At 62.3% G+C, this 20,588-nt stretch overlaps 1 protein-coding gene across 1 annotated transcript in view; it reads left to right on the forward strand.

Annotated features, from left to right (window-relative positions):
- The window catches only part of PMEPA1 (prostate transmembrane protein, androgen induced 1), a gene marked incomplete in the record, with an annotated part of 55,405 nt that overhangs the window by 34,176 nt on the left and 641 nt on the right, over positions 1-20,588 (forward strand). Inside the window, 3 exon segments of the mRNA XM_014582251.2 lie at positions 15,284-15,429; positions 19,951-20,004; positions 20,370-20,588. Of these exon segments, the coding sequence (XP_014437737.2) occupies positions 15,284-15,429; positions 19,951-20,004; positions 20,370-20,588 (419 nt within the window).

Here is a 20,588-nt window from a genome sequence, read left to right on the forward strand (position 1 = left end):
GCTGGTCCGTAGCCACACGTGAGCAGCCATGAGAGCAGCCGCAGCTCCTGACTGCACAACACGTCCTCCCATTGGGACAGGGCGGCCGAGAGGTGAGGGCGCGTCTGACCTCAGCCCTCAGGGAGTGCTCTCAGCGTGAGCTGCACATGTAAAGGCCCTGGGGTAGCCGGGGAGGGCCAGCCTGGAAGGAGCTGGAGGAGGGCATGGTACGGAACGGCAGGGTGGGCCTCGTAGGCTTTGGTGCGAACGTGACGGGGAGTCGGCGGCTGAGCGAATGCACGTTCCAGCTGCTCTGGCTGCTGTACAGAATGGCTTGTGTGTGCAGTGGGGACGTCGGCAGACAAGGGGGGCACTGAGGCTAGCCTTTTGCTCTTACGGGGTGACCCCCAAGATGCTGCACAGCCTGGGCCCTCGGTCCCATGAGGGTGGCCGGCAGTGCAGGCTGCCTCCAGCAGGAGAGGGACCCCCCTGGCCTCTGCTGCCAGGCTGCCAGCCCCTGTAGGTCTGTTTCCTGACGGGCTGTCCTGGCTCCTCGGGTTTGCTTGCTGTTCTCTCTTCCCTCTCCCCATCCCAGCTGTCATCACATAATTCCAATTGGCCTGCTCGGCATCAGCACTCTGCGTTATAGGCATGCGCCCGTCCTGTCATCCCGCCATGCCTCACCTGGCCAGGTGAAGCCACCTGCTTTGTGACCTCTTGCCACCTCCACTGAGCAGGCACTCGCTGTCTCAGGCTGGCGTTGGAGAGCCAGGACACGCACGCCGTGGTTCTCCCGAGAGCACCCCATGGGTTGGTGCTGGGAGCCCTGCTTCATGATGAGGAAGCCAGGCTAAGAGGGCCAAGCGGCCACTCCTGGTCACCCATGGCCAGTCAGTGGCAGTGACTGGCTTTGAACCCAGAAGTCTGTGTGTCCCCATCACAGATCTCACGCCTCCCCTGGTTCCCCCGGGAGCAGCTGACTGGACCCTGGGTCTTGCCGTCCTTCAGGGTTTGCCCTGCGGAGATGCCGCTGGCAGAGGAAGTGAGGCCTCGCATTGCCTCGCCCACGGGGTGGGCCCGGAGGCGCGGGCGTCTGGGAGGCTTTATGACTTACTTCCCTCTTGGAATCTGTTTTGCTTGTTGCCTGAAAAAGAAAGAGGAAGAGCCTCATATGGAAGAGACACAGGGAAGGAATCGACAGATTTAGATCCCAGACACTCACAGGCAGGAGACAGACAGAAGGACAGACAGCCCGAGGGGGAAGGGTGTACAGACACAGACGGTCAGAGATGGGCGAGGGCACACAGGCCGGCTCCTCCCGGCTTCTTCAGCCCCTCCTAGTGAGGCCACCTCCCCCCTCCCCCAGCTCCCTCCTGCCCCGGCCCAGCCAGCCCAGGGTCTGCACAGTGACCAGCACTGGCCCTAGAGCCTTCTTTCGCGGGGCTGCCTTGTCTGTGGGCCGGGTCTTCCCCAGGCCCCCAGGGCGCACGTGACTGACAAGCGGTAGCCCAGGGCAGCACGTTGGGGGTGGCAGTGACCCTCTAGCCAGCCGACTTCTAGTGGGCTTTGCTGCTGCTCCTTGGGGACCAGGGGGCACAGGGCGGGGCTGTGTCGGGAGGTGTTGCTTGTGTTCAGTGTCTTGTCCACTCACGTGACAGAGAGAGCTTCCTGTGTTTGCGACGCCAGCCTCCGTGTCCCCCCCGTGTGACCTTGGGCGTACCGCTCCCCCTTTCTGGACCTGACTCCTTAGCCCTAAAATGGGGTGATGATCACTGGGGCCCTTCCCGCAGAGCGTCTGAGATAGGGAAACACAAACCCCCCGCGTGGACTCAAGCACAGCGAGCGAGTCCCAGCACGGGGCTCCTGCCACGGTGCACCTGCTGCGTCCGAGTGGCCGTAGGAGACTCAGGCCGCCGAGCATGTGTCCAGGTTAGTCTGACCCGAAGGAAATCCAGCCAAGTTCCTGGGGGCTCGGGCTCCAACCGCTCCGCCCACGGAGGACAGCGCACAGCTGGACATGACGTGCCCCTCAGCTGAGAGCCCACCTCGGGGCCTGTCTGGGTGGCACAGGTCCATAGCACCCTGTGCCAGCCTGGCACACAGTAGGTGCGCAATAAACACATGCTGCTCAGGTGAACGACAGGGTGGAAAGTCTGGCTAGATCGAGGTGACGGGCAAGATGTCTTTCCGGGAAGTGTGAACAGACATCCCGGGCGCACGTGTGCAGATGGGCAGCCGCCTTTGTCCCCAGGAGCCCGCCCCAGTGTGGGTCCCCCCTGGCTTACACTCGCCTCCTCCCTCGGCTCCTCTGTCTGCGTGTGGTGCCGAGCTCAGCTCTGTAGTAAGCGCCCAGCCGCGCGGCTTCGCCCTCAGACAGTGCTCATGGCCCTGGGGCTGGGTGGGCACTGTCGGGGCACCTGCTGGTCTGAGATCTGGCGAGGGCCTGTTTCCTGGCTTGCAGAGGGCCACTTCTGGCTGCATTCTCACATGGCTTCTCTTTGGACAGAGACGGGGGGTGGGGGAGAAAATGTAATTTCTGGTGTCTCTCACAAGGTCACCAACCCTGTCCCAGGGCCCTCTGTCCTCACTTAACCCTAAGTACTTCCTTAGCAGCCTCCTGTCTGAATACGCCACCGGCGGGTGGGGCACTAGCGTGTGAGTGCCGAGGGGCTCGCAGGTGTGTAGCACAGGTCACCTCTCCTGGTCAGGAAGGCGGTGGGGACAGCCCGCTGCCCAGCAGGGGCCTGCGCTGTGAGGGCCACTTTCCCACAGATTCTCACGTGAATCTGTGGCGCTGATTCACAGGGGTCTGAAGGTGAGGGCAGAGGTCAGGCCATCCCTCAGCACAGGTAGCCGGGGCAGGCTCAGGACACAGACCTCGAACCTCTGCCTGCCCTGGAGGTCACGGGCTCTCGCTTCACTGCCCTGAGCTAGCCCCCAGGGAGAGGCTGTAAGGGGACGTCTCTTCCCTTAGAGGGACTCCCACAGGGTGGCCTGGCGTCCTGAAGGCCTTGGGAGGATGCAGAGTGTTCCCAGGCAGCCGGGGCAGGGGGTGGGGGGACTGAGCTTTGAGCAGCGGAGAGCAGTGGTCCGGCAGAGGCTGGGCAGAAGGGCTCCTGCTAGCCAGGCTTGTGCAGCTCTGGGGACAAGGAGGTCACGTCCTGACGGAGGAGCCAGACTGACAGTGGCAGCAAGACAGAGTCTGAGGGAAGGCTCAGCTGGGGGTTGCGCATATTCTTAGAAGTTGTAGCAGATGTCCTGGGTGGCATTTGCGGAATTAGCCACCGTAGGGAGCATTGAGAGCTGCCGGCGGAGGAGGTGGCTGTGAGCTGGGCCTGCAGGGAGGCCAGAGCACCCAGGTCTGGAGGTGGGACCCTGCAGGCGAACCAGCCTGGGCCAGGGCGCAGCGCAAGGGAAGGGGGTACTCCTGCCGGGCAGAGGGCGCTGACTGGCCAGGGGAACCTGCAGGCCATCGGGCCCCCAGCCAAGTGGGGGCCGGGCCCGGGGAGCTGGCCTATTGGTGACAGCGGCTGTCCACCGCTCGGCTCTGCACCGGGGGCTGCTCCATGCACTTTCTGGGTACTGACTGTCCGCACAGCGCCGCGTGGTGGTGTTCTGCGTCTCCAGATGAGGAACCTGAGGTACAGAGAGTGAGATAGCTCTTCGTGTCTCCCGTTTGGCCTGGGGAGGGCTGGGGTTGCGTTCAGACAGGCCAGCCACCACTGGCCTACCCCACCCCAAGAATTTATTGAACCGGATTCAATTCCTGGGAGCCTGATGGTGCAGGGTCTGTGCGTGCTCTCGCCGCCTTCGCCAGCCTCCCATGCCTGACCTTGGCCGGCAGTCCACCTCCTGCCAGAGCCTGGGTGAGAGAGACCAAGAACAGCTGGGCCCCTCTGGCTCCTGCAAGGCAGGGCCATGGCCAGGTCAGCACCGGGACCGCTCCAGACCCGCTTGGCGGTAATGAGGCCTGGAGAGAGTCGCGAGCTCTTGAGAGGGAGCCAGTACCGCCACGGCCGTGCGCCTGACGCAGAGGAGCAGACCCCAGTTCACGCCCCCTCGCCTGGCACCGCACTCCCACTCCTGTTAGAAGACCCCAGGCCCTTGACTCCGTGACTACGAGGAACATCTGGTCTCCAGGGAGCCGAGGTGCCTCCCCCGTGGCGACGGTCTGTCTATTGACTGTCACCCGGAAGCTCACGCCAGGAACACGCCAGCACACATGCGCGAGTCTGCTTTTGTATGTTATTCAGAGTTTTTAAACCCAAGTGATGAGTGCTTGTTATGAAAATGGGAACAGCAGAAATGCAGTAAGTAGGTGTGGTCGGCCCCCGTGGACAGCGCCGCCGTTACTGGGTCTGTCTCCCCTCTCTCTGCTGTGAAGTGGGCCCACATCACATACCCCTTCCGACGGTCACCGCCAGCATGCAGCCGTTGACAGACCTGGCAGTGGCGCTTAGCCAGGAGCCCTTCGGCAGAGTCTCAGGACGTTCTTAGCTGTCACCAGGGGAGGTGACGGTGCTCGTGGCGTCCCTTACAGGATGCAGAATTGCTTCAGGCCTAAACTGCCCAGCTCGGAAAGTGCCCAAGCCCAGTCAGCCTGTTGTAGGTCTGTGCCATTTTGGGGGGCCCCGTTGAACCCTATAATGTGTTTCCCCAGGGTTGGTTTAGTGCCACCGAGATGGTCTCTGGGTATATTTATAAGCCCCATTCATCGACACCTTTGTGCGTGTGTGTGCGTGCGCGTGTGCGTGCTTGTGTTCATGTGTGTGTGCGTGTGTGCGTGTGTGTGGAGCACAGCGTTCTATACCATCCTGGATGTTACCGCTGCTGGGGAGAGGTGACCTGCATGTTTAATGCCCAGATGCCCTCACTCAGGTGGTGGCTGTCAGCACTGTCACCGCCGGACTGCCTGGCCCGGGCCCACCCACTCCCCGTGTTCCCGCCTCTCAATTAAGACGGCACATCCAGCCTATTTTAATAACTTTCTGTGGCACCCCGACGTGGCCACTAACAGACACGGTGCTCCCAACTGTGAATTCACTCCGCTCTGCCCGTGACACTCCGACGGTGATCGGTGTTGAACTGACAGTGGGCTCTTAAAGGCGTTCGGCGTCGGCGACAATGGGAAAACCCCACTCGTCCTTTCCTTTAGGAAATCGCAGGAGAGATGAAAGGCACCCTGTCCTATTGAAGGCCTCCAATCCCGAGGTTCGGAGATGAGGCTGTCCAGGCCCTTCACCGTCCGAGTTCCTGTCCCATGCCCACGGTCAGACTCTGCCACGGGGTGGCCTCCTCCCGCAAGGTGACCTGGATGTGGCAGGAGAAGGTGCTTCTCAGGGTGGCTGAAGCCTGAGGGGCAGCTCACCCCTGGCCTGAGAGCCCCTTTGGAAAGAGAAGCGCAGGCTCCTGGGCGCGGGCTCCCGGGTGGTACTGGCATTCCTTTGTCTGTGAAACCCTCTAACCCTGGCCCTTGCACCTTGACGATGTCGGGTTACAGGCAGAGCGGAATGGACTCACAGAGAAAAGCCACTTCCGTCACGTGGACACGTCAGGTGCAACAGAGAGCTGTTGAAAATACACGGGCTCCGAACAGAGGTGGGCACAGGGGAGGGAGCCTGTCTGCTGGTGGCGGTGCCCATGGCCATGGCCTTCCCGGAGGGACTCCCGGTGGTCCCGGCTCCTCGGGGCCAGGAGAGCACACCGCTCCCTGAGGCTCAGAGTGGCCCTGCTGGAGGACTAGGGAGCCCCTCCTGGGATCAGGCTCAGGCCCAGAGGGGCCAGGGGCCAGCAGGTCACTGTGAGTGTGACCTGAGGGCAGCGTGAGACCAGGAGCCTGGCCCGGAGGCTGGCAGGCTGGATGGATGGAAGGAAGGGGCCAAGACAGAGCAGGGAGGGCGGGTCAGAAGCAGGCCTGCAGGCAGAGGGAGAGGGCCTGGAGCCTGGGCACTAGCAGGATGGTGAGCTGGCACTCCCGGGGCCACCTGTCTGTCACCTCTGCCTGCCACGGGGCCACCCATGGGCTAGACAGGGCCCTCTCCCTCCTAGCTGGCCCAGGACTGCCTTTATTTTAGAACACGCACTTGCTCATTGTTTGTTTTGTTTTAAAAAATTTTTTAGAGATGATTTTTTTTTTTTGGAGAGGTTTTTGCTATAGGGTGCATGTGCTCGCCAGACAGACAGAGAGAGACATAGAGACAGAAAGGTGCGTGTATGGGTGTACACAAAGACCAACATCCGGAAGCTGGTTTGCCGGGTCCGAGGTTCATGCTTGAAAGTGGGGTGCTCCAGTGCCCATAAGCTGTGGTGCTGGGAGATGGACCCTTCCAGTAGGCCTCCGCACCACTGTGGGTTTGGACAGCTGTTCTCGGTGGGCAGGGGTGCGGCGTGTGAGAAGCCCAGCTCGGAGCTTGGGGTTCTTGGCCCATGGGGTTCACTCTGGCCATGACCACACACAAAGTGGGTTTTTGTCCCGCTCCGGTCTCTCCCCAGGTAAGGACTCCGAGTGATTTGCCGAAGGGCCCAGTAAGAGGCAAAGGTGAGAATCAAACCCAGGACCCTCGGGGCATACTTTGTGCTCTTAACAGGTCTCCCCAGATTCTGCCAGCTGCGGCCACCGCCCCCAGCCAGCCTGTGACATGCCCAGCCCCAGGCGGTGTCTCAGGGCTACCTGTTTGGTGCCAGGGACCCAGAAGCATATTGGCACGTGGCAGTCTGTTTTTGAAAAGGAGGAAGCTGACCTAGATTTGCCGCCCACCCCCCAAACCTCAAGGGAAAAGTCAGCGAATTTTTTCTTACCCATAAAAGGTCTTACCCTAAGAAATAAATGTGCCGTCGGGGGTGTTTGAAATGGCACCAGGAGCGATCAGAAAGTTGTTCCTTTGACGTCTGGTTCAATTTTACTTGAAATTCCAGGGGCTGGGGTGGGGATCTGGGCTCTTATTCAAATGTCGGAGAGGGGGCAGTCAGTGAAATGGCTGGAACCCCAGGCTGGCTGGGGTTCCTGCAGAATGACAGTGAGGCCGCAGCTGTCTCATCCAGGCAGCTCTAACAAGACTAGATTTTCATAAATTTCAGACAGTGCCAATTCCTAGTTCCTCGGTGTGCGGACAGCAGGCCAGACAGGGCCACGTGCACAGGCTGCTTGTTAACCAGGGAGGCAGTCGCTGCGTCCCCCGGGACAGGCTCTGCCGCGGTGTGTGTGGGGGGGACGGGGGTGGGGAGCAGGGATTCTCTGGTCCAGAAACCTCTGCTGAACTGACGGGAGCCAGGCGGACTCTGCCCCGCTCTGTGGCTCAGGAAACTGAATTGGGCTCCAACACCACCGTCGCGCCTGTGTAGCACACCCATGGCCTCAGCACACGCCACACTCACGACTTCCCTTTTCTTTGTGTAAATATATTTATTTCTGCTGTGAGTTAGACAGAGGTGGCGCCCTCGCCTGTGTGGCGACACCTCAAGCCAGCCTCAGTCGGCCCTAGAGCACAGGCACACGTGTGCCCGGCGTCCTTGAGAAAGCCTCTGGATTGAACCCGGGACCCTTCCAGAGTGCTGTATTATTACGGTACTGCTGCCCAGACACCACGCTTAGGAGTTCGAGCCCAGCCCTGTCCCCACCCGATAGGGATCTGAACCTAGGCCCTTCTCTGCCCTTAGTCCAGGCCTGGGGGCCATCACCCAGGACCAAGGGCCACACCTTGGTGGCAAGAATCGCACCTGGCCTCAGCCAACCTTTCACCGAATGCAGCGTTGGCTGGGCCTGCAAAGCAGCCTAGACCTCCCCGCCTTGGGAGGGCCTGTGCGCAGCCGCCGGCAGAACCTTGACGCGGTGTGCGTGTCGGCCACCACAAGGCGGTCTAATGCAGGCACGGTCCCGTGTCACCCGGCCGTGATCTGGCGTGCGGTCTTTATCACTCACCTGGCCAAAAGCTTGCTAGCTGCATTTCAGTGTCACTGACTTCCTCTTTTAAACGCAGTGTTATTTTGTTTTTAAAAGTGTATTTTGAAAGAGTTCCTGGGTCCAGTCACCTGGGGCTCCACAGCAGAGGAAGGCTGCCGGGGCCAGGGCTGCCCTGGGGCTGTGTGAGCGTGGGGGGGTGGGGAAGAAGGAAGGCTTCCCCAGCCAGTGCATGGCATATGGGAGGTGACCGAGGAGCCGGCACCCTACAGGGTTCACGTTCTGCTGTGGGAGGTCCCAAACCCCTGCACGCTGCTTCTTCCTAACCGGGGGTTTTGCCCTGCATCAGGTGGGGACGTGGACACCTAACCACGTGGAGGGTGATTCTCAGGGAGTTCTGATTCAGCCTGATGGTCAGTCTCACTCACAGGTCTTCGCTCGAATTCACCCTTCCGACCTTCCAGGCTCGTTGCTCGCAGGAGCTGCAGTGGCGCCCGTGGGCGCCCGTCCTACCATGGGGAACCTGGGCTTCGGGGCACGGAGACTTGGTTCTGTGCCCTTGGGCTGTGTGGCCTCTGGCAAGTCACCTCTCCCCTCTTTCTGTTTCCTCGTCTGCTGGGGGAGGGGCCTTACTTTGCTGAGTGGTGGGAGGACGCGTTGGGCAGCATGCAGAAAGGGCTCATTCCCGTGCCTGGATGTGGGGGGCCTCTGGCGGGCACACACCTTTCCTGCTGGCGTAAGAGGGCAGGGCAGGCCTGGAGACCGGGCACACGGCTCAAAGCAGCCGCCTCTCTGGTGGCGAGCGCAAGAATGAGTGTGGCCACAGCAGTGTGGCGGACAGACCTGCTGGTTTAAAGTCGTTTGCAAGGAAAGAGGGTGCTAAGTTAAATTAGGGTGGCCTTTGCACATGGAGATGGGCTTGGTCACCCCAAGAGCCTGCATTCCTCATGCTTGCAGGGGGGGGATTGCAAGAAAAGTGGCAGGGCCAGTTCCCGGGGTAACCCCCACCCCAGGTGAGCACAGGCTGGATGCCTGGAGAAGTGATGGTTCCTCCAGTCCGCTCCTGTCCGTGTGCTGGGTCTACCAAGCACAGCCCACAGAGCCCCCGGGGCCATGCATCCAGCCACCACCCTAGGTGACATTTTTCAGCTGACCTTAGCTCAAATCCCAGAGCCAGGCAAGGGATGCTCCAGGGGTGTAGGCAGGGACGAGGGACACTGGCCTTAGAAGCATGTCAGTAACTGACAGTGATGACAGTGGCACTCCGTGCGCGTCTCTGCCCTGGTCTGAGCTTCTTACACGCACTCCTTTCACTGGCTCATGGGCCTCTTCCCAGGGCCGCGGTGCTGTGAGCGAGCGCAGATGCAGCAAGGTGAGGCCAGGCCCCTCCCAGAGGGAGCATGGCCAGGAAACCAGCCAGGCTTTGGGAAGGCGGGGGACTAGGGCCAGTCCCCCCTTGGCTCCTCAGGGCAGCTCTGGGTTTGGGCCCAGCCTGCCCTTTCCAGTTGCATAGCCTTGGATAACGTCCCCCTAAGCCTTGTCTGCCACCTGCAGAGTGGGAACGATGACAGCACCCGAGCTGGGGAGGCTCAGAGCCCCAAGCCTTGGGCATGTGTTGTCACTGTTAGAATCGCAACTGTTCTTGGGGTGAGTCTGGGCCATGGACCAACCCTCCCGACCCTCCTGCTCCGTCCCTGTTCTGTGCCTGATGGGCAAGGCCCGTGGTCACAGGAGTGGAGAGCCAGGACCTGGGGGATGTAAGACTCACCTCTGCATGTCCCACAGTGAGCATTTGGCTTGGATGTCTCTGTCCCACGTCCAGGTCATGGGGAAGTCTGTTAGACTAGGGAAACTGAGGCAAGGCCAGTGAGGCTCCCTGTCTGCTGTCAGAAGCTGAGCGACCTGGGCCCACTGGTGGGCTAGAAGTCTTGGATCTGGTCTTCTCTGTCCTTTTAAAATTCCTGAGTGAGTGGCAGGCTCTCAAGGCCTGGCAGCTTCACCTAGGTCCTCAGCAGAGAGCAGGGACAGGCCACCCTGGGCCTGTCTCCCCATGTGTCATCCTGCTCCCCCTCCCCCTCCGGGGCCCTTTCTCTGCATGGCCTGCTAAGCCATCCCAACCCAAGAGTGAGCAACTGCCCGAGCCCAGTCCTGTCGAGTCCCTGCATTCGGTGGGGCAGTGAGGGTGCGCTGGGTCCGGGCTAGGGTCGAGACACATGCTCCTTACTCACGTCGCGTGTGAGATTTGACCTGAGGCCCGTGAGAGTGCACGGGGCCTTCTGTCTCCCACTGGCCTCCGCGGATTGCTTAGTGCTGCCTGTCTAGAGAACTGTGTGGACCTGGCGGGGGTGTGGGCTCAGGCTTGACCACCTGTGCCTGCCATGGCGGTGGCGGAGCAGTAGGGAGTCCCAGCTGCAGTCACTGCATAGCCGGCAGGTCCTCCAAGCCGTGCTCTGCCTTCAGGTGGGACCGGGCCCAGCGGGCAGCGCACGCCCGTGAGAGGGCTGTCCACTGCTGCAGTTGTTAGGTGCCAAGTGGGGAGGACCCCCGAGACTGGGTGCACATGCCCTGGGGTCTCTGTGCCCTCTACCAGTGGCTGCTTGCGTGGCCCACTCCTGGAGAAGTGGGTTCGCGTGCCACAGAGGGACACCTCCTGGAAACAGCCTGCAGGTGGGAAGATGTGCGAAGTGGGGTTCCTGCTGGTGGGACTGGAGCCCTCCCCTTGTCCCAGGGGGGACCTAGGAGCCCACTGCTGGAGGGGCATTAGCCTTACCAGCCCGCTCTGCACAGCAGGGGTTGGGAGGGACTGAGCCCCTGCTGGCTATGGCATGTCTCTTGCACCCCTCAACACCTGTGTGCTTGGACATGTCCCGGACACCCCGTGGGCTCCAAGCCTTGTTCATGCTGTATCCTCTGCCCGAGAGCCTTATGTCCACTGCCTCTTAGCCTCCTGCAGCAGCAGCTGTTCCCTCTTACAGGAAGCCTTCCTGGACCTCTGCCATCCCAGAGCAATGCAGCAGGCTGTGTTTGAGGGCTCCTTGCTCCGTGGGGGTGGGCTCCCACTGCACACCCCACGCCTGCCGCCACTCTTCCATGCTCACCACTGGGGGGCCCTGCAGAGCAGTCGTGGTCCGCACAGCCCTGCCCACAGAGGTCTCCTTCAACTATGCAGGTGGGCATGGGGGGTTTGCCGCGCCCTCCCCAAGCACCTGGGCCACAGTCCCAGCACCCTGCGATGCGCTCCCCGGGCCTGCACCCAGGCCAGAGGCTAACACAGCACAGGCCAGCGGCTGGTCCCAGCTTCTGTTGTCTGGAGTTCGCTGCCCTGCCCTCACGTGACTTGTCCAGGGGTTACACCTGTGCAGACACCCAGGTCTGCCTGCCCTCCTGGCCAAGCCTGGGAGATCAGTGGAGAGGGGAGTTGCCACAGAGACTCCGTCCACACCCACTCAGCCACAGGGGCTTCACCCACTGTCCCCACCTCACCCCACAGGCCTGCTGCTTCAGCCATGGACTGGCCATCACCGTGTAGGCCCACGCAATGCCAGGTGGAAGACAGCGGCCTGGCCCTGTTCTTCAAGCCCCAGGGCCTGAGACAGACACAGCAGCCATGCACCTCTCAGGCGTGGTGTGGGCAGGGCTCCCGAAGGCAGCTGGAGGGGGTCCGGCTGGGGTGAAGAGTGCATGGGGGGCGGGGGAGCTGCAAGCTGCTCTGAAGGAGGGCGTGGGCATTGCACAAAGCAGGCCTGTGTGTCCCTGAATGCCTGGCTTTGTCCCTGGCCCTCGGAGAGACCTGGGCCCCACGGACTCAGGCCAGGCTGCCCATGCCAAAGCTGCCCTTCTGGGGGACCCAGGGTGTACTGAAGCAGCTGGGGCCTTGCTCGGCCTGAGTCTGGCAGAAGTAGGGCCCAGCCCTCCTGGGCCTTGGGGTCATCTCGCTAACGCCCTTGACTGTTTGTCCTCCCGTCTGGCCCTCTAGGGTGAGGCAGGGCACGTCCAGACCAGGACCCCAGCAGAGCCCGGCTCAGGCCAGCCTCCTGGTGCAGCCGACAGCTGTGTGGTCACTCCTGAGTCGGCTCCACACTTGCGAGGCAGGGATGGTCAAAGCGCCTGCTATAGGCATGCCCAGCCCTGAGCGGGATCCCAGCTGGCTACAGCTTCTTTTCGGCCTGCGTGGGGTGGGGTGCAGCAGCGTCCTGGCCCTTGTCCGCTCGGTGCCATAGCACCCCGATTGTGACAACCAGAAGTGTGTCCAGATGTGGTCCGTGTGTCCTGGGGACAGAGCAGCACTGATGCCAGTGAGTGTGGACAGAGGTGGACGCTGGACAGCTGGCTGCAGGGCAGGGGTGAGGGTGAGGGTGCGGCCTGGGAAGCTCTGGCCGCTGTCCACGCAGTGATGTCTCACGGGGTGCGTGCTTTTCTGTTGCTGCCTTGGGAAGGCCGAGGCTGCTGGTAGGAGGGGTGGCCCCATGGGGCCTGGTGTCAGTTTGGTCCAGGCGGCAGGTGCTCTTGGGGCCTCTGAGTGGCCGAACTCCACCTGCCCACTGTCTTCCGATTCCCACACGAGTCCCCGCTGCCTTCCTCTGCCTCAGGAGAACGAAGGGCTGAGTCCTAGCGCCGGGATCGAACCTGTGACCCTGGAGCCCTCAGCTAACTGCTTGTTAATGCCAGCTTCATCACCGCCCACTGCGGTGCACCAGGCAGGGACTTGGGGCTGGTGCCCGCTCTGCCCATTGCCTCCAGGGTGCCCAGGACTGTGCCCACTGCTGGGACCCTGCTGGCCTCATGCTCAGCTGTCTGCAGAGGCGGACCCGGCTTGGGCAGGGTCAAAATAGCGGCTCCCTTCCCAGTACTTGGGGTACCCACCTTCAACGGGAAAGCCAGGCAAGCCGAAACAGGCTCTTGGAGAAACAAACGCGTCGTCTGCGAATGTCCAGAACTCGGCTCCGGGGGCGTGGGTTGGGTGGGATGTCTTTGTGGCAGGGGTCCTGTTGAGGTGGATGGGGGGGCTGTTGGCATATCTGTGCTTATGTCTTCTGGAGAGTGTGTAGAGTTGTCAGGGGGTGATAGGAGTGCAGAGGGTGCCGGGGTCTGCGTGTGGGTGTGTGAGGATGCGGGGTCTCTGTGTAGGAGTGCGGGGGGTGTGTGTGTGTGTAGGAGCGTGGGGTGTGTGTGTAGAGGTGTGCAGTAGTGCGGTGTGTGTGGTGGTGCGTAGGAGTGTGGGGTGTGTGTGTGGAGGTGTGTAGGAGTGCGGTGTGTGTGTGGTGGTGCGTAGGAGTGTGGGGTGTGTGTGTAGAGGTGTGCAGTAGTGCGGTGTGTGTGGTGGTGCGTAGGAGTGTGGGGTGTGTGTGTAGAGGTGTGCAGTAGTGCGGTGTGTGTGGTGGTGCGTAGGAGTGTGGGGTGTGTGTGTAGAGGTGTGCAGTAGTGCGGTGTGTGTGGTGGTGCGTAGGAGTGTGGGGTGTGTGTGTAGAGGTGTGCAGTAGTGCGGTGTGTGTGGTGGTGCGTAGGAGTGTGGGGTGTGTGTGTAGAGGTGTGCAGTAGTGCGGTGTGTGTGGTGGTGCGTAGGAGTGTGGGGTGTGTGTGTAGAGGTGTGCAGTAGTGCGGTGTGTGTGGTGGTGCGTAGGAGTGTGGGGTGTGTGTGTAGAGGTGTGCAGTAGTGCGGTGTGTGTGGTGGTGCGTAGGAGTGTGGGGTGTGTGTGTAGAGGTGTGCAGTAGTGCGGTGTGTGTGGTGGTGCGTAGGAGTGTGGGGTGTGTGTGTAGAGGTGTGCAGTAGTGCGGTGTGTGTGGTGGTGCGTAGGAGTGTGGGGTGTGTGTGTAGAGGTGTGCAGTAGTGCGGTGTGTGTGGTGGTGCGTAGGAGTGTGGGGTGTGTGTGTAGAGGTGTGCAGTAGTGCGGTGTGTGTGGTGGTGCGTAGGAGTGTGGGGTGTGTGTGTAGAGGTGTGCAGTAGTGCGGTGTGTGTGGTGGTGCGTAGGAGTGTGGGGTGTGTGTGTAGAGGTGTGCAGTAGTGCGGTGTGTGTGGTGGTGCGTAGGAGTGTGGGGTGTGTGTGTAGAGGTGTGCAGTAGTGCGGTGTGTGTGGTGGTGCGTAGGAGTGTGGGGTGTGTGTGTAGAGGTGTGCAGTAGTGCGGTGTGTGTGGTGGTGCGTAGGAGTGTGGGGTGTGTGTGTAGAGGTGTGCAGTAGTGCGGTGTGTGTGGTGGTGCGTAGGAGTGTGGGGTGTGTGTGTAGAGGTGTGCAGTAGTGCGGTGTGTGTGGTGGTGCGTAGGAGTGTGGGGTGTGTGTGTAGAGGTGTGCAGTAGTGCGGTGTGTGTGGTGGTGCGTAGGAGTGTGGGGTGTGTGTGTAGAGGTGTGCAGTAGTGCGGTGTGTGTGGTGGTGCGTAGGAGTGTGGGGTGTGTGTGTAGAGGTGTGCAGTAGTGCGGTGTGTGTGGTGGTGCGTAGGAGTGTGGGGTGTGTGTGTAGAGGTGTGCAGTAGTGCGGTGTGTGTGGTGGTGCGTAGGAGTGTGGGGTGTGTGTGTAGAGGTGTGCAGTAGTGCGGTGTGTGTGGTGGTGCGTAGGAGTGTGGGGTGTGTGTGTAGAGGTGTGCAGTAGTGCGGTGTGTGTGGTGGTGCGTAGGAGTGTGGGGTGTGTGTGTAGAGGTGTGCAGTAGTGCGGTGTGTGTGGTGGTGCGTAGGAGTGTGGGGTGTGTGTGTAGAGGTGTGCAGTAGTGCGGTGTGTGTGGTGGTGCGTAGGAGTGTGGGGTGTGTGTGTAGAGGTGTGCAGTAGTGCGGTGTGTGTGGTGGTGCGTAGGAGTGTGGGGTGTGTGTGTAGAGGTGTGCAGTAGTGCGGTGTGTGTGGTGGTGCGTAGGAGTGTGGGGTGTGTGTGTAGAGGTGTGCAGTAGTGCGGTGTGTGTGGTGGTGCGTAGGAGTGTGGGGTGTGTGTGTAGAGGTGTGCAGTAGTGCGGTGTGTGTGGTGGTGCGTAGGAGTGTGGGGTGTGTGTGTGGAGGTGTGCAGTAGTGCGGTGTGTGTGGAGGTGCGTAGGAGTGCGGTGTGTGTGTGGAGGTGTGTAGGAGTGCGGGGTCTGTGTGTCTGGAGCCAGTGCGTGGCTGGGAAGACAGCCAGGGCTAGGAGCACGTGCCCGGTTTCTGCACGGGGTCAGGCCTTACGAGCGGGGCTGTGGTCCAGGCTTCTCCGGGGCAGTCTGCAGCCACCACCAGCCAGGCCCCCACCAGGAGAACGGCTTCCCACATGCCAGCCTGGGCTCCGGGCCTGGGACACTTTCCAGCCTGCCCCTGGGCCGTGACTCTCCCCTGGGCCATGGCTCCCCCGGGGCCGTGGCTCTCCCCTGGGCCGTGGCTCCCCCGGAGCCATGGCTGGGAGGCCGAGCGGAGCGCGTGGCCCCTGGCCCAGGTCTCACATGTCCCTTGTCCCCGCAGCGGAGCTGGAGTTCGTGCAGATCGTGGTCATCGTGGTGGTGATGATGGTGGTGGTGGTGGTCATCCCCAGCCCCTACAGGCTGTCCGCGCGCTCCTTCCTCAGCCGCCACGGCCAGGGCAGGAGGCGAGAAGACGCGCTGTCCTCGGTGAGTGCCCTCCGCTGGCCGGGGAGCCCCGGCAGTGCTGCCGGTGCTGTGGGGTGTGGGGCGGCAGGTTCAGGGCAGACCAGAGGCTGAGGCCACAGGGGGAGGGGACGAGGGCTCGGCTGCAGGGAGGGCCAGGTGACCCGAGCGTCTGTGTGTCAGGCACGGTCCCAGGCCCCGGGCAGCTGGCAGCACACACGCCCCGGCCGCCATTCCGGGAGAGAAGTGTTGGATGGTAGGAGTGCCATGTGGGAGTGCCCTGGCTTGCTAGGCTCAGAGCTGGGGCCTGGGGACAGCAGGGGAGGCACAGGAGTGGCCGAGACCACTTTGTCCTTACTGGGCTGGGGACTGTGCGGCAGGGTGGGAGGGTGAGGTGCGGCAGGGAGTAGAGAGCAGTTCTGGTGTCCCAAGGCCAGGGTTGGGCAGGGAGGAGAGCCAGCAGCCGCTGGGAGGCATGAGGGCAGGCAGGCAGGAGCTCCAGGCACATTCGGAGGCTCAAGGGTCAGGTGGGAGGTACAGGAGGCTCTCGGGGCCCAGGTGGGGCTGGGTGCCCACAGTTCTGCAGCCTGGCCCCCTCCCTAAAGTCCCGCAGGCATCTGGGCCACGTCGTAGCACCTTGGAGAGTCCTGAGAGGGAGCAGGACCCACGGGAAGACCCTCCCAGGCCTGAGTGTCAGCCCTGCCATGTCTCCTTGGTCCGTGTCACCTGTAAAAGGGGCCTCAGTTCTCCCGTGCAGAAGGGCTAGTGATCGTGCCCACCTCCCAGAGGGTTCAGTTAGCACAGAGCAAGGGCCCGCCATTGTGCCTCGGCAGCATGTCTGTCCACCGTCCACCCGCCAGGTCTCTGGGAGCCCGCGCCGTGTGCCCAGAGCTGCCTGGCGTGGGTGTGGAGGACGCTGGTCTCAGGGCCACTGGTGCAGACGGGAGCAGGGAGGAGTGCCCACAGATGGGTCTGTGCCCCAGAGGCCATCAGGGTGTGGTGCGGAGCCAGGGCTGGTCTGGGCAGGACAGCACTGGAGGGGCCCTCAGCACTCCACCCTGAATTCCAACACACCGCTAACTCGTGGGAGCAGGTGGCCCGTGCTGCGCCCTGCCACCTGGTACCTGTGTGCAGTGGAGGAAACCCAGCGTCCCCTCAGCGGTTCCCCTCACTGCGTCTGGGGTGCGTGCTTCAAAGACGTGGGGTAAGAAGCAGCTGTCAAAGGACAGGCCGGGAGTGATGGAGCCGGGGGCATGGCCACCCCTCAGTTGGGGCTCACCAGGTGCAGGCTCACGGCACACAGGCAGCACTGGGCGTGCCCTCCAGCTCTGGGGAAGCCTGGGGCTGGCAGTGGTGCGGAGCCTTGCGCCAAGTCTGCTGGCCACAGTCCCGAGCCGGGCCCATCCCCAGCAGGTCCAGGCATCTCTGCTGACGTCAGGCCTGGCCTCGGTGCGTCACCAGGTTGTTGGGGCAAAAAGCCTCAGTTCGGGTACCCCTGACGGGAACTGGGGTGCCCCGCACAGCTGAGGCTCCGGACGGACCCACCGCAGCTCGGGCCCAGGCACCCGTGTGTTCCTGTGCTGTTGCTGTCGCCTTAGCAAAGGGCACTGCCCCCTGCAGGGAGTCCCGCCTGCCAAGTTGGAAGCCGGGGACTCAGGGTGTGCCTGCTGTGCAGGGCAGGGACTGGGCCAGACAGAAAGTGGTTTGAAGAGCCCGCAGCCATTTTGCCCTCCCTTGAGTGCTGGAGGGAGTGCTGGAGGGAGTGACAGTCCCTCAGACCAGCCTGGGAACATGTGCCCTGGGCCTCGGCGTGTTTGTCACGATGCAAGCCGGCCTCTCCAGTCCCAGGAGGCGAGGTCACTCCACAGTGCCGGAGAACCCTGACAGAGGGCTGGGGCAGGGCGGTCCTCGCCATCGTGGAGGGACAGCAGGCCTGAGGCAGCATCTGCATTGGCCTCTGCTGCTGAGACGGGAGGAGGCCAGCCTCCACTCCGGACCCGAGGCTAAGTCTCCCTGCCGTCCTCCCAGCCACCTGCACATGCCCCCGGGGATGCCTGGCAGGTAAACACAGAGCCTCGTTAGTCTAGCGGAGAAGGCTGCAGCTCCCCTGGGCACCCTGCACCAGACAGGGCACACCTGAAGCGTCTGCAGGCCCCGTGACCTCCCAGAGACACAAACACAGCTGGCGTCTGCCTGCAGCCTGCCTGCCTCCCATCTGCCCACCCAGCCCTGACCCTGGCCCCTCCTCAGGACCCCACGAGTCCCTCCTGTCTTCTGCGTGTGGCTATCACCTGTCACCCCACCCCACCCACCTACAGACAGGCCGCTCCCTCCAGTGACTGAGGATGGAGGGTAGGGAGGTCACACCCTCCCTCCTTGCTGTGTGACACAAGCAAGGGGCTGCCCTCTCTGAAAGTTTGGAAAGTCGTCAGGGAATATCCCCGTTGAAGCCAGTGCCCCTTTTTGAGGTGACATCTTGACCTAGTCCCATCCTGAGGACCAGCATGGGGTCATCCAGCAGCTCATGCACTGGGCAGCACCCGATCTCCCAGTGCACCGCCTGCCAAAGGCACTAGGGGCAGAGATAAGCCCGGAGGGGACCAGGTGCCCAGGGGAGGCCTGAGCTGCCTAAGGGGCCAGCAGAGACATCCAGTTTCGGCAAGGCTGCAGAGACCTGCACAGGCGGTTCTTCGGGGGCAGGCGTCCAGACGGGGGAGGGGAGGCCCCTGGGGAGATGGGGCGAGCTCTGCACCCCAGGGTGCTGCCGCCAGCTGTGCTGCAGGTCAGAGAGCTGGCCGAGAGGAGAGGAGCCTTCGTGCTTAATGGCAGGGCTGCAGGAGGCTGCAGGCGGGGCTTGGCCTGGCTCCGAAGCTCCTGGAGGCAGAGAGCTCCTTCCCGGGTCTGCACAGGGCAGTTATAGGGTTGGGCGCTGGTGTGCAGAGGGCCAGCAGGCAAGAATAGAGGCCAGGGACCCTTTGGAGACCCTGCAGGGACCTCAGGGGCTAGCAGCCTCTGGGGCCTTGGCTGCACCCCAGCTGCTGCTGCAGAGCCTGCAGGGCAGCCCTGACTCAGGCCTTTAGGCAGAGATGCCAGGGACAGAGGTGGGCACACTTACGCCGTTGGTTGGGGGTAGAATTGAAGGAGACGCAGAGAGGTGGGCTGTAGGTGGTGGGGAGAGAGGGAGCTATCGGAGGAACCCCATGGGCCTAGCTTTCACAACTCCAAGGATGTCAGGGCCATTCGCTGAGAGCAAAAGGGTGCATTCCCCATGGGGGTGTTTTTGAGAGCCATAGAGCCCCCTAGTGGCCATACAGAAAATTGCCATTCTCTGGCAGTTCCCACCCAGGCTGCAGGCGAGAGGCACCCACCTCCCTAGGAGCCCTCGAGCTGCCCCCAGGGCCGCTTCCAGTGATGGGTATGTTCGTTACCTTGATTTCATGGTGGGCTCTTGATCTATATATGAAATTTACCGACTTATATCCTAATGAAGTTATAAATTTAAAAGATGTTCTCCCCTGGGCTGGCTTCGTGGCCGGTGGTTAAATCATCTGGATTCCACATGGCCCATGTACAGTTCGAGTCCCAGACCCAGCAACTAGAAAAGCACATGTGTGCATGCCCAAAATCCTGAAAAGAGGGGAAAGGAGAAGAAGGGATTGTAGTGTGGCCATTCCCCTAGGGGGAGCTCTCAGCTCTCCTCTGTCTCTCAGTGCACGCACCCTCCAAAAAAAAAAAAAAAAAAAGACATCCCTCCCTCAGGTCCAGGCCTGTCCCTAGGGGCATCTGGGGTGATGCATTCAGACCGGTCCTCACAGGGAGTCGCACTCTCCGGAGGAGCTGCAGGTCCCCGCAGCAGTCTCCGAGCAGAGGGTGACACCTCCGGAGGACCCAGTTATGTCATCCCCGGCCCCTGACTCAGAGGGGCCCCGTATTCCACGTTTGTGGGTGACGAGGCCTTGCATTTGGGCAGAGCAGCCCCGTGGGCACGCAGTGTAACACTCCTGTGTAGATTCCGGGCTCACGATACAGGAGAGGCCGAGTGTAACGAGGTAGAGTGTGACGGACCTGACGGGTCCAGACCAGACGGTGCTATCACGGGGATAAACGGACGGCGCGCTGCTAGAGGGAGGCCTTTGCGCGGGGCGGAGGGCACAAGGGCCCTGGGGCACGTGCCACTGGTCAGGGCACCCCGCAGTCCCCACGCTCCCTAGGACCTCCCTCTGGGCAGTTTTAAGCCAGGCTTGTTAAGTTCTCCGGCAGTCGTCCCACAAGGGGAGTTCTGGGGCTGCCTTATTGTCAGACGTAGAAGCCACAGTGTACAAGTTACGACACTCCCCGAGGTCGCACGGGCACGTGGTCCAGCCAAGTGGACAGGGCTTGGCCAGGAGCCAGCCCAGTCGGGGGTTTCCTGAGGCCCACAGAAGCTGCCGCGGGCTTTGAGAAGGAAGGCACAGCAGGTTATTCTCCAAGTCGAAGCTGGGTGGCGCTGTGCTCCCCGCCTGCTGCCCACCCCTGACCCCTTCTCTCTGCCTTCTCCCCACACAGGAAGGATGCCTCTGGCCCTCGGAGAGCGCCGTGTCAGGCAATGGGATCCAAGAGGTGAGACCCAGGGCTGACTCCCCTCCACGGCCCACGGCTCCACTCAGGGCCTTCGGCCATGCGGGAAGCCCGTTAGCCACTGCGGGTTCACAGCTCGCCCCCTCTGAAGCAAGGAAGAGTCCCAGTACCCCAGCATGTGAGGGGGTGCAGCCCTGTGGTGCCCTGTGCACTCTGGCTTGGGGGCTCCAGCTGAGGTTGGGCCTGACTGCATTGCATCCTGGCCTAGCTCCCCCTTTTTCCTGCCACCTTCTCGCCCTGTCCCCAGAGAGCCAAAACACAGGCAGCTGAGCCCCTGCCTCGGGCGTGGCCACTGGGGCCCTGAGCTGAGGCGCAGCTGCCCCCTCACTCCACCTCGCTCCCTCCAGCCACAGGTCTACGCCCCGCCTCGGCCCACTGACCGCCTGGTCGTGCCCCCCTTCTCCCAGCGGGACCGCTTCCACCGCTTCCAGCCCACCTACCCGTACCTGCAGCATGAGATCGACCTGCCGCCCACCATCTCACTGTCGGACGGAGAGGAGCCCCCGCCCTACCAAGGCCCCTGTACGCTCCAGCTGCGGGACCCCGAGCAGCAGCTGGAGCTGAAC

Source organism: Tupaia chinensis, unplaced genomic scaffold (genome assembly GCF_000334495.1).
Source record: "Tupaia chinensis unplaced genomic scaffold, TupChi_1.0 Scaffold000066_1, whole genome shotgun sequence".
Lineage (NCBI taxonomy): Eukaryota > Metazoa > Chordata > Mammalia > Scandentia > Tupaiidae > Tupaia > Tupaia belangeri.